This window comes from Agelaius phoeniceus, chromosome 4 (genome assembly GCF_051311805.1).
Source record: "Agelaius phoeniceus isolate bAgePho1 chromosome 4, bAgePho1.hap1, whole genome shotgun sequence".
Lineage (NCBI taxonomy): Eukaryota > Metazoa > Chordata > Aves > Passeriformes > Icteridae > Agelaius > Agelaius phoeniceus.
Genome location: NC_135268.1, coordinates 41,700,619 through 41,714,406, shown reverse-complemented (window position 1 = coordinate 41,714,406; position 13,788 = coordinate 41,700,619). Strand labels below are relative to the sequence as shown.

Here is a 13,788-nt window from a genome sequence, read left to right as displayed (position 1 = left end):
GTCTAAATACTTGCCAACAGTTTTGATCTTTATTCTTGTAGTAGCAAAAATAACGTACTACCTTCCAGATTATGAAACACTGTACTCCATTTTTGGAACATACTACTACTGAAATGTCCCTTCGTACCTACACAAGTTTTTAACAAAAATAGAAAAATACAGGGGGTTTGTGTAAATCCTTTCATTCGCTCTAGTAGGCTAAGGATGTCAGCAATTCAGAAAACATCAACATGCCAAGATAGTTCTAACAGATATGCCATTCTCCCAGTATTTACTACCAGGCTTAATGTTTCCTGCTGATAGTTTTGCTGTTCTAAACCAAACTGAAGTTTATGGGCAGAAAAATTGAATACAGCAGCATTTATAGCTAAGAGAATACTGTGCAATTCATGCCCGTGGAACAGGTTGCTTTCTCCCCCAAACCTGCTGTTAAATATCCACCCACTTTTATTTTAAGGGGCTCAAAAGCTGCATCTCAGTTTCTATCACCAGCTCAGCTTTCCAAATTAGCAGCAACTGAAAAGTACCTGGCTGATGTGCATGCTGGTATCACAGGTTAGAGGTCGTGCTGAGGTAAGGTCATTGGAGCCAAGCAATGTCGATATTATTCCATTCTGATCCACTTTTCTGATCATGGTCCCATCAACAAAGTAGATTAACCCATTCTTGTCTATTGCTATTCCTTCAGTGAAGCAAATAAAAATTAGGTTTTTTTTTGTTGTTGTACTACCAGTGAATATATTATCCACAACTAAGGGTATAGGTATCATGTGTCTAGTAGAAATTGTAGGCAGAAAATCTGGTCTCAGGGAGCAGGTAGTAATACAGCCTGTTAATGTATTTTGCATGACAAACCAATATTCAGCATGAAATCTACTACTGTTGATTGCATTTGCTGTTCAATTGCTTTTGTGTGGAAGGGTCTAGCTTTTAAGTTAACTTTAAACATGGAATAAATGGAACCAAAAGCAATGCTCATTTTAGATATTCACTGCTGCCTGCCAAACACATAATCTAAATGCTCTTATTGAGTGTTTAAAAATGCTCAATAACCACTCAAGCCAAATACTTCCTAAAAAATCAACCCTAATTGATTTAAAAAAAATCAGTCCCCTGTAGCTCTCTTCCTCTATAGACTTTCTACTTGTAAAAAAATTACTCAAATCCCCAATTTTTTGAGCCAACTATTGAATTCAGTAATTAAACACAATCATGCCCCCAGCTCTGAACTTCTGTATTATTCTGAATGTTACAGAGGGAGAGCTCTTTTTACCTTTAGGGCTCATGAGAGTTGCCTCCACCGCCTTGCCTCCATCACCACACCTTGCCTCATCGAAGGGCAGGCACTGCTCCCCTGTTCCTCCTATGACCTCAACATTTTTGGTCAGGTCTTTTGCCCCCGTGAGCGACTTGGGCCGGTAAATCCTGCGTGTGTTTGTGTCGGAAACGTACAAATCTCCTGTCACGGGGTCAGTTGCCAGGTAGTATCTGTGAGCTGGGTTGTTGCTGCAAAATGGAATAACACATTGCATATGCTGTAGTTAATTGCAGCTAACAGTGGATCAAGGAGAAAACAGTTTAGTTCCTACGAGTGTGCAGTTATGCAGACAGAGTCAAAGTCAATGGTGATGCTCCATGCACAGGTAGCACAGGTCACAGCCCCAAAAAGGTTTTGGTCCACACTTCTCATCTGTGTCACAGACAGCCCCATCCAGATTAATCCTCTAGGGAAAGACGGTCCATTTTGTCTTTAATGCTTTCAGGCCAGTTCAGGCTCTCTCATTAGAGACTGCAAATGTGTCTCTAATAGGCCAAATCAAAATACTGGAGTTTAAAACCTTCTGAGAGTTCTGGGAACCTTGATCTAGTTCCAAATTTTGCAGCAGGAGCCCAGGCCTCACTTACACTTTGTTGGTATTATCCTATCTGTTTTATTGTAATTTATACAAGGCTGCTGGGGTTCATGGTTTATGTAATTCATGAACAGATAAGACAGAGTTTGAATGATGAGTTCACAGGAAAGAGATAAGACATCATTCATAAGTATTTGTTTAATCCACTGCTTTCAAATGCACGATGTGCATGATTTAACACATTACGAAACGTCATCTCTTCCACCAGAGACCAAGCAGAGCTCTTCCATTCTTCTTAAGTCAGAGTCATATTTCAAATAACTGTACACATTGGCAGAAAACCGCTAACTATGCCAGCACAGTCTTTATTACAGTGAAAATATATATTGCTAACCATTTTCCCAGAACCGTACATTTTGCCTCTCCTCTGGTGCCACATAATTGAGAATTACTGTCTTTTCTTCCCTGCTGGTGAAAAAAACAGCCCTGGAGATTACCTTTTGTGTTGATATATTATGATGTAGAAACTTAACCCACTGCAGTTGGGATTCCTGACCTAATTTATGGCATGAAGAGCAGAAATAAGGTCATGTAAATACATGAGGTAATTTCAGATGCTCCCCTCATGGATTGAAACAGAGTGTCAGAACAGTCACTTCTGATGTTTGCAAAAGTGCTGCTTAAACAGATCTACCAGTCTGGTGGTAGCCAAACATCTGTTCACAGAATGCTACACTTCACGTTTGGTAAATACGTAACTGTGCTAATGTAACACATTTTTATGTACTGCCACTTGGAAAATGCAACAGAGACCAACAGGAACAACTTGTGAACAAATTATGTCTTTTAGCAGGGACAGATTTTTATAGCCATCCAATTACAAAACAGAAAAAAATGTGTTGCATAAATAGGATTTTATTTGGTTTTAAGACTTTAACATGTTGGTTCAGAATGAATGAAACCAAGTGAAACAGACTAATGAAATCAAATACACAGTGATTAGCACCTCTTTAAAAGCTCTGCTATTGCACTGAGTGTTGTACAGCATGTCTGAAAACAATCAAATGCAGGCTTACTTTAAATTTCTGTCTGTTACAAATCTATTATTGCCAATGTGCTAAATAGTTGGAAGGTATTTTCAAAACCTTAATTTATGCAGTGATCATTTAATATGATCACTATGTAGTGTACGAATTATTTATACCTCCATAGACTGCAAATTAAATTATACCCATTTACATGATTACTTTGGTCTTTAAGAAACTTTGCAAACACTTCAAATACAAACACATTGCAAGATGTGAAATGTGCAATTAAATTTTATTTCATTGTAATTTAAAATAAAGTTCTTTCTTACACTACTGAAATCAAAGTACCTCTCTTCAACCCATCTAACATTGCCTCAATCATATTTTTCAGCCATTGGAATAAGAAGTCATCAAATCAAAAAGTAAGTAATTTATGCCTAACACAATTTATTTCCAAAAAGAAATTTTAAAGCTCTTTTCTTCATTAATATGAAGATGTACATTCTAATTAATTCCAACAAAAAAGAAATCAGGGAATGAGTTCTCACGGTAAATACAGTATCCTCACCAAACCAAAAGAAATCACCTGATAATTTAAATGTATTTTCTTATATTCCTAAAGAGTGGAAGTGCACAGGATATCACTACTGAATCAACAGAAACTCTCCAACTTGCCATATGTAGATGTCTAATGGCTCCTTTCTGAGCTGATACAACAGGCTTAACCTCAGCATTTCTTTTCAGGTGAAGGTTGCACAGCCAAGGAGGCTTTAGCCAATAGAAACCCCCAAGAATTGATGGGAGAACGGCACAATTTGAGGAACTGAATAACTGTCAAGTGAAAACTACATTTGTTTTCTAGCCAGAAAATATCCATGAGCACTATGCAGATCACAAAAATAGTACAGGGATAAGCAGCCAGCAGCTGGAAAGCTGCAGAGTTTATGCAATTTCATTGTACCCTGAAATGAAATTAAGCTTCTGCCTTCTACCAATAACAACAAATGCAAAGAAATTAAATCCCCAGCCCGTGACTTATTGACTCATTCAGTATTGCCTAATCACTTTCAGCAGCCTGCAAAACATGGACTTATGTACCCACACTGGCTCCTGTAAAGACAAATGTCTAAAAATTAACTTTTTCTGTCTATGCTGAATAATAGTAAGTGCTTTGAATTGAAAGTGTGCACACACGCATATACAAAGTTGTAACTATCTATTTCTCTTTGCTTTTATCTTGATTAGGCCAAATTTTTTATTCTTCAGCTGTCAGATCACCTGGACTATTCTCCATGTATAGTTTTTTTTGAAAATACTCCTCCTGTTTCAGTCCCTGTCTCTCTTGCCTTCAGTATGTGCCCTCTAAACCATATATCCCCTCAAAGCTGTTTTTATGTTTTGTTAGACTTTTTTTTCTGCCTCTCTATAGATTTGGGATAGTGCCATAGCCTACAAAAGACCTCCCTGTCTTCAAAGTCCTTCTAAAAATGACTTTTTCCATGAATGTCTATCAGCATTAATCACCCACAGGCAGCAGTGTGCATAAAGACATCGTTTCAGCTTTGAGATTGAAAAAATGTGAGGTCACTGGTACATGAGAGGAGAAATTTGATCTGCATTCTCTCTGTAAAAGAGAGTAAGGCTTCTTGAGCTAGGAGACACATCACACTGTGCTGAAGCACTGTGTTTATAGGCCAGGAAAGGTGAATGCTTGAATAGACAAGAGATCTGAACTAGCATTTAGCCTCATTCGGTAGTTTTACTTGGGGAATGCATTTTTTAGTGCATTTTCTTCTAATACCTAGCAATTATCTTTTGCAAAGTGGTCTATTGAGGGCTTTTTTCTAAACTGTAGTTTAAGTAGAAATCTCCTCAGGAGTCTGAAAGGCTTGCCAGTGAAACTGGACATTTTCTTCCTTCTCCTCTTACAGGCCAGACAGATGTACTTCCCTCTGCAGAATTTCACAGGACTTTGCATGAATTCATGCAGCCAAAAGAAGGTATTTGGTCTCACAGTGTGTCCTTAGCTGGAGAGCCCATGGCAAGAGGATTTGCTGAATCCTAAAAGTTTACACATCTTAAATAAAAGGCGGCTAAATTAATAGAATAAAAAGCTGCCAGGGGATATGAAGCATCAAGATCCCACTCTTGGCTTAGGAAGTCTCTCATCAGCAAATCTCTAAGGCTGAGAGTGGACACTGGGAAAATGTTGTATGACGTGAGAGAAAACTCAGGCTCATCATAAATCATATTGTGCTTCACAGTGGGCTCCACACCTCCTGCCTACTGGCTCCCCAGCTGCTCCTGCAGAGCCAGCTCTCCACAGTCTTCTCTGTCTCCTCCTGCGGCCAGGAGGAACCCCCATGTCACAGCTGCTATACGGGCCCATGCTGTTACACTAATTTGTTTGGTATGACTGCAATTTTGCTACCTGGAGCTTCTGCATGTTTAGGCATGAATAAAACAGAAAAGCTTCAGTATTCTCCTTCACCAACTTCTCTTAGATGCAGGGATCCAGTTCCTGAAACACTGCAGTTGAGGCTGTGACCACAGTTCTGCCAGAGGCAGGAGAGGGTGGTGCTACTAAATCACAGCAAAACAAACCTCAATATGCACCCACTCTTTAATCCCTTTCTGTACATTCCACATGCCCATTTTAAGTATTATTCCACATTCTATGTATTTGCCAAGACAATGTTCTATCTAGCTGCAATCACAACTTTGTGATACCACAAGGGATATAATTCTTTTAAGAGTGGTGGAACACATACAAACTAATTGTAATAGTGAAACCCTAAACCCACCAAACAGAAGAGACTGCCTTCGAGTCACCCTGGAAAAAAAAACAAAAACCACAAAACCAATTCTGATCATTAGCACTGATGCAGACACCTTAGTTAGTCATGGAATTTTTTGCCTAACATATCTGAAACATATTTTTGTAAACATAAAACCTTTCCTCACACAGAAGTATGTCCAAAGAAAAGTGAATTTAAAAAACAAGGACAACTGAGATATGACTCTGGGATTTGTTTAAAAACAAGGAAGGAAAATGGCAGCAAAAAGGAGAGAAAGCTACCAGTGAGCCTGCTAAGCTTAGTAGCTCTGCCACAAATGTTTGCAGGGTTTCATGTCTGCAACATGATTTTAGCATGACTCTGTTTTTTTCTTCCTTATCTGCACCAGCTGCTGTGGAAAGCAATTCTAATATCCACCTACTCTTCTGTTCTTGCCATTATTGTAGCAATGCCAGGATGGATGAATGCTGTACTACAATCCTCGGATTACTGTTGTTTCTGTGACCAATTTTGTGAGTCTGGGTGTATTTTAAAATCTTAACTCCTGGAGTTGTGTTACTGCTATTTCAACTTCCATTATTAAAAGAAACTCACCTTTAAAGAAAAAAATCTGTTAAATGAGAGCCTGAAAAGATTCAACATCAAAAGTCTAATAAAATGAACTCCCTTGATACTTTTATATGCCATTCTCATCATATTTGATGTATCTGATTAATGAGTGAGTTTTGATCGGATCAGCAAAAGAGCTTGCCAGCAAGGAGTGAGCAGAGATGAAGGAACAGCAGAGGAGGGCACACACAAGCATAACAAGAAGCCTGACTGTGGACAGAGAGTGATGAGAAAAGAGGAACTCATCAGAAAGGACGATACAGCCTGACAGTTGACATAACTAAAACACATGAACTCATTATTTTTGAAAAATACTCCTCTTTTCTAGTAATACATCTCAGAAATGACTTGCCCATTATAAGCATTCATTTGTTAAAAAAGAAAGAAGAACAGTTAGAAAAATATAAATCTTCCTTAAGGAATGCTTACCTATGTCTAAAATCTTTATTTCTTGGTGGGAGCAAGTAAAAAAGAACAGAAAAACATTATTAGACAAACATTCAGAAAGGATGTTAAAAGACGAGAGAGAAGAAGGCAACGTTTACATCTGTCATTAGTGAAGTGTTGAATGATTGTCCATTGTCCACTTACATTGACCACATATGTTAACTCTTAAAATCTGCTGAATTATTACTTCGGGTAGATTAAACTCTCACATTAGATAAGCATAGTTAAAACATTTTATGAGGGTAAAATATTATCATTTCAGCTTTAAATACTTTAAAAATCTTTTGACTCAACTTCTGTTTTGTTCCCAAAAGCATTTGCAAACTCAAACTTACACAATTGCAGAAACTTCAATACTTTAATTTGCCACAGTAACTCATACCTCCAGAAGTCCAGGATGAGAAAAAGACATACCTTAGCTCCAGAACACTAGTTACATTTCCAGATGGGAATATCCGCCGGACGTAGTTGAAATCTCCCACGTACAGACTGCCATCTATCCCACAGGCCAAGGCAACTGGAGCCAGCAATTTGTTACCATCAGCTTGACCATTGCAGCTTGGACAGGAGATGCTGCGTCGTCTCCCGTTGCCCATAATGCTACTAACAACTGGGGGTTGCTGAGATATAAATTGATTTTCACCATTCCCTTTGTAGAGGATTCCTGCCAGATAATACAGGAAAATCCAAATCAAAACCCAATAACATTCATAAAAACTCTGAATGTATACACATAAAATGGTGCAAAAGTATTGTAAATATTCTTTTAGCTAGTTAGTATAAGTTCAATGAATTTTTATTGTTTCACCACCATATTTTCCTCACAACAGATAGCAACTTTATTAAAACATCTATAGCTATATTTAGGTTATAAACATGCAAACATTAGATTATCTTGTCCACAAAATTTAGTAGAAACGCTAAATATTGTAGCTCTTAAAACCCCAAAATGTTTTCAGTTGTTATTTTTAAATGTTAATGATTTTTATAGCTATAATTCAGAATAAAAATTGTCATGCTGGAGGAAATGTTAAGTATATTAATGGAAGGAAGGTCTGTGTTCCTACATCTTTACAGTTTTGAAATAGTCCAGAAAGGACTGAAATTCTAAAGTGCTTTATAAAAAATGAAAATGAATATATTTGCAAATTGTATTCCTAAAGTCCTAGTATAACTAATTATGAGTATCATGTTGAATGTAATCTGAAGTGGATTACTGTTGCAAATTGTAAATATTAATTAAAGAGCCACTTCAAAAAGTTGTCGATTGCCTCAATTTTACATTGTAAAAGATTGTTTACTCAGCTCACAACAAAAGTGTTCCTCTGGCAACAAAGTCTGCCTCAATACTACATCTGCAGTTATAGGCTGTTATTAAAAATGTCAAAACAACAAAAAAAAATGGTGCCAAGCCAACCTGCCTCTAAAACTTAATTCTGCTTTGAGGCATGAAAGAAACAATAATTTTGTGAAGACAAAGCAATATGCCAGCAGTATTTTTCTTCCTTATAGCCTACATAGGAAATCTGAGAGGAAAAATGGATGCTTTGTGTTAAATCTTCAGTCTTGTTGGGAAAAAAAAGTATGTTAAAGTGTTGCCAGGACCCTCATTGTTCAGTCTCACGATGAATCCATTAAGGAGTCCTCTACAAATGGTCAGCTATTACGGTTCTACTCATAAGTCACCATGTGTCTTTCCGTGGTATAATCCGTGTAAACCACTTTGTACTGTACAGAGATCTGGGTTTTACTGATTGCATGCCCAGAGTTTCATGCAATTTGGAGCTGAGGGATACAGTTATCTTTTAAGAAGTTTAGAAGAAATTTAAGGCGTATTTCTCTTTCCCTCCTCACTCCTAAAGTGCACGATTTGAACTGAAAGGTAGGAGAAAAAAATACTTTGCTTTCCTCTTTAAATGTTTTAGGTGTCTTCACTGCTTTTAATGTTATAAAATGCAAGAGATTATAAATGTAAAACCAATATGATAAAATTGGAAACATGATAAAATTGGAAAAAATGAAAATGGTTAATGGAAACCTAATGGCAAGTAATCCAAATAAGTAATCTAAATCAAAAGAGGAAGAATGTGTTTTTCATGAATAGTTAAAGCCAGAATGCATTAACAGTATACGAAATCCCCTCTCCTATGATTACATCATTTATGACAATCATGGCACTATAATTTTGCCTGAAATAGCTGAGTTCTACAATTTTCATCAGTGGAATTCTAGAAGTCAGCACAGTGCACTATTGCACCTGATTTATTCTGTCATTACCTTGAAAAATTGGTCCTTCACATTTCTCCTCTATTATCACAGAGTAAAAGATGTACATTAGACTATTTACTGCAGTAGTTTGGATTTCCGTGCAAACACTGTCTGCACTCTCTGCTGAATAGATTTATGCATCTCATCCATGTTGTCATTACAACTCTCCACTTGGTTTATTCAATTAGACACATGACACTTTGAAAAGTCATTACTTGTCAAATGTACTCTTCAACATAATTTAAAGCCATCATCAATTTACCCAATGAACAGAATCAGTTTTACATATATATTTATAATTATAGCTCTTTACAATTTTAGATGTATTACTTTACAATAATTTGCACAGTTGTTTTGTTGGGGTTTTTTTTATTTTTAATTTTAAATTAGGTACAATGACACCTTTTCACTTGATTTGGTGACCTTGTTTCCTTACCAGTCAGAGGCGATGCTTTAAGTTTCTACTACTGTGTTACACATAATAAGCTTGTGTACTATGGGGAGACCTTCATGGGACATCAAGTACTGCAGAACTGACAATCTTCCTGATAATTACTCTGGGTTCCTCTCTTGCATGAAAACCAAGTGCTACCAACTACTACTTTAAGCTATGTGACTGTTTACTTCACCTTTCCTACATGTTTCCAGCCAAGTTTTTCCAAATTTCTTCCTGTTCAGTGGTGAGCTGAGGTTTCCTTAGCATGGCACCCTGCCAACTGTTGCTGAGCAGCTTGCTTGACCAATACACTTTGATGCCAAAGTTACTGTGCAACAGCAAATTGCAGCTGGAGAGAGGAGTGAGAATATGAGCAAGCAACAGCTCTGCAGACAGCAAGTTCTGCAGAAGGAGAGGGAGGAGGTGCTGCAGGTACAGAGCTGAGATTCCCCTGCAGCCCATGGGAGAGGACCACAGTGAGGCAGCTGTGCTCCTGCAGAACATGGGCACCCGTGGTGGAGCACATATCCACTTGGAGGGCCCATGCCAGAGCAAGGGGATGCCCAAAGGAGGCTGTGACCCTGTGGGAAGCTCATGCTGCAGCAGGATCTTGGCAGGACCTCTGGACACATGGAGAGAGGAGCCTGTGCTGGAGCAGGTTTGCTGCCAGGACTGGAGCCATCTGTTCCTGAAATACTGCACCCCACAGAGCAGACCCCACTGGAGCAGTGGTGAAGAACTGCAGCCCGTGGGAAGGACTCCCAGTGGAGAAGTTCATGGAGACTGTCTGTGTGGGAGGGAGCCCATGCTGGAGCAGGGAAGAGTCCTTCCCCTGAGGAGGAAGGAGGGACAGAGACAGGGTGTGGTGAACTGATCACAGCCCCATTCTCTGTGTCCCTGCACCATAGGCAGGGAGGAGGTGAAGAATTCAGGAGTAAAGTTAAGCCAGGAAAGAAGGTAGGATTGGGCAAGTTTTGACTGGTAATAAATTATATTAATTTTCCCAAGTCAATTCTGTTTGGCCCATGACAGGGACTGCTGAGAGATCTGTCTCTGTCCTCATCTCAACCCATGAGCTTTCCATTCTGTTTTCTCTCCCCTGTGCAGCTGGGGAGTGACTGGGTGGCTTTGGTGTCCAGCCAGAGTCAACCCACCACAGCATATCCAACACAGACTGATGAATTTATTCATGCATATGTACTTTTAGGATGCAGAAGCATGACATTCAGTGTAAATAATACAAACAAGAAATATCCTGAGGTGGAAGGGACCCACAGGATTATTGACTCCAACTCCTGGCCTTGCACAGGATAAACCCCAAGAATCACACTGTGTGCATGAGAACATTGTCCTAACACTTTCTGCCAACCCTGACTGGCTTGGTGTGACCACTTCCCTGGGGAGTGAGGAAGTACAAAGCATTTACTATTTGCAATATGTTCTATATTTTCCTTTTTAAAAATAATAGCACAAATAGCAGAAAGTTTGAATGAGAGACTTGAAGTGCAGGACAGTAGAGCAGTGAAACTAGCAAGAAGAAAATTAACTCCTTACCATTCTGAACATCCAATACATGATGCTTATCCAATGTCCAGCCACCCATGTTGGAGGCATCCAGCTCATAACCCTGCAAAATGGCAGTGCGCTTTTCCCAGAGAGTCAGATCCAAGCAAGACTCATACTCGTAACCTACAGACACTGAAAAACAGCACACGGCCTTGTTCAGTACAGGATCTCATTCTGAAGAGGAGTTTAAAGAATGGCATTTCCTTAAACTACACACATTCTTTTGCTCTCCTAGGACACATGAAAATTCCTATGTTTTCTTAGACATGTTGAAGATACTAACCAGAATCTTAGGTTATTAAAATATTTTAGCTATTAAGAGTAAGTGAATTAAGACAGAGGAAATCCATTTTGTGATGTAAGTCATACTGCTATTGTACTTTACCTAAAGTACACACAGTGTGCAGACTAAACACCATTATTATTAGGCTGAGAGTACTTCATGGGAAGAAAAAAAAGTTAAAAAATGTCACTTTTCATGTGAATGCAAAATGGTTTCTTTTTCCTTCTGAAGGAATTTTTTTCTCATAATTCAAACCTTAGATTAGTTTTTTCAATATGTTAGATTAGTATTTTTCAATATGTTTTAATATCCACCGATGTAATTTTATTCTGCCAAACATTTTCTTAATGGATACAAGCATTAGAGGTCTGCTTCCCTATGTTCAAGACAACACTAGAAGTACAAAAATCCTCTGTAACACATACCAACAGCTTCAGATAATCCGTAGACCCTCTGATTGTATGCATCAGTTTTATCCCATATGAAGGTGTATGCTAGATTTGGGGATGCAGGGAACCATTTTTGGAAAAGTCTTCCCACCACTGCCACCATAAGATGAACCTTCATTAAATTAAATGGTATAACAGATTGGGTCATAGTAATCTTCAGTACAGATTTATATCCTGCAGCCCTGGAGCTCAAGTATGATAACTTCAGGTCAGTCCCTGGTATTGTTGTTTCTTCATGAAGTACCTATGCATCATTAAAAGAAAAATACAGTATTTCAATTAGTTGGAAATTAAATGAAACAATGCATCTATCATAAAAGGCTGCCTAACTATTATGACAATAATGGATAGTTATGACAATCCATTAGGAAATATCATCTGTATTTGGCCTTCATGGTTAAAAAACCCATAAATAAATAACAACGTTTCACACTTTTTCTAAAAAGTCAAGTCTAAATTCTTCATTACACTGAAGCTGCTTAGTTGGTACTTTCTGCTCAAGCATTTCAAAATTATCTCCCTTTTTTTTTTTTTAATGAGGAGCAAAGGAGGCATGAGGAAACATTCCCAACTGATTTTTCCTGAAGAGGCAAAAAAGCATCTCTCAACTAAGTGAAAATTGCCCCTTATGGTGCTGCCACCCATGTCCCAACTAATAGAGGCGTGTCTAATAAAGGCAGTAGAGCCTCTAAGGAGAGCAAAGCTTGAGGTTTGGGTTGGGCTGCCTAATTTCTCCTGTAGGAGCAGGAAGAAGTCCCAGGTATTTTATTATTTGCATTACTAGTGGATTGTAAATACTTTAAACTAGCTCATTCTTCCATTTATTTTGAAGACAGATAGGTAGGATGCCTCAGGGGAAGTTTTTCCATATTTTCTGATCAATATTCACTACTCAGATATCAGCTTATCACTTTCACATTTCTGAGAGGTGGAATGAGTCAATTTTATTTTTAAAAGGTTCCTCCCCTCCTCTACCTTGTCATTGCCTCTGTGCTGAGAAGCTTTTGTGGGTGATGGATGGATGTGAAATGTTTCTGTGTAATGTGGATAAAAGCAGCCTATATTGCTCTATGCCTCAGTCAGAACATAAACACTGCAGCCAGCACTTGCAGTGAACAGCTACCAGGTATCCTGGTTTATTGAAACAAACAAAAGAAGAAGAAAAATGTATCTAGACACACTTAAAGGTAATGTTTCATTGGTGAAGAGTTCAAAGGATGCTGAAGCACAAGCCCAGAACCTTAGTGGTGTTAGAGGAACACTCTTGGGAAGTAAATTAAGAAAGGTTTATTTTACTTTTCAGTCTCCCGGTCCTGAAGTCTGAAGACTAAACATGATTTAGTATTAGTGAGAAGCAGACTTCAGGAGAAGCACTGTCACAAGTACTAGGCTTAAGACTTCAGTGGGATCAAAACCTGGCTACTACACAAGTGCTGCTAGCTCTCTGTGCCACAGAAATCCTTGGACACTGCTTCTAAAAAACTGTGTTGAATAGGGTGAAGTAATGTGGTGGGTGGTCAAGGAGGGCAACACATGCTACACCATCCTCTGCATTAGCATTTTTGTTGGATCTACAGAAAGGTTTATACAGTATTAATTATATCTACTTCCTTCCCAGTAACAGTAACAAAATTTCAGAAATACTATTTTGACTCATTGTCTGGCATTATAATTATTTACATCTGATACATGTAGACATAAAACTGTTGTTCTTTAGTTAGACTGTAACAGAGCTTTAGGAAATAAAGTATGAATTGGAAGATACAAGACAAATTAATTACGACTTTAAATTTTTAATTCTTACTCTTTGAATATTTCTTTGTTCTCCACCAAGAACCTGGCTGAAAAGAAATGACAAGTAGTCACCTTGAAGGAGGTGAGTGTGGCCTCATTTCTCTTTGTAAATCTAGTCTGTTTTCCCTGAGCTCAATATACAGACTGTCTAATCCAGAGAACAGGCAAATCTTTCCTACATGAACAAAACCACCTCTCTCTAGAGAGGTAAGTGATTGTGAGCACATTCCTTTTCTGAGATTTTGAAGGAAAAGCAC

The 13,788-nt window shown here is 38.3% G+C and overlaps 1 protein-coding gene across 36 annotated transcripts in view; it reads right to left on the bottom strand.

Annotated features, from left to right (window-relative positions):
• TENM3 (teneurin transmembrane protein 3) overlaps nt 1-13,788 on the bottom strand; it is a 1,291,791-nt gene that overhangs the window by 36,039 nt on the left and 1,241,964 nt on the right. For 31 of the 36 annotated variants that reach the window (XM_077177351.1, XM_077177366.1, XM_077177367.1 and 28 more), the window contains 6 exons: nt 11,714-11,981; nt 10,994-11,137; nt 7,150-7,399; nt 6,718-6,738; nt 1,274-1,506; nt 528-682 (listed from right to left, as the gene is read on the bottom strand). In XM_077177351.1, coding sequence (XP_077033466.1) covers nt 528-682; nt 1,274-1,506; nt 6,718-6,738; nt 7,150-7,399; nt 10,994-11,137; nt 11,714-11,981 — 1,071 coding nt within the window. The remainder of the gene's footprint in view (nt 1-527; nt 683-1,273; nt 1,507-6,717; nt 6,739-7,149; nt 7,400-10,993; nt 11,138-11,713; nt 11,982-13,788) is intronic. The other 5 variants (XM_077177368.1, XM_077177370.1, XM_077177390.1 and 2 more) reach the window with 1 other exon arrangement.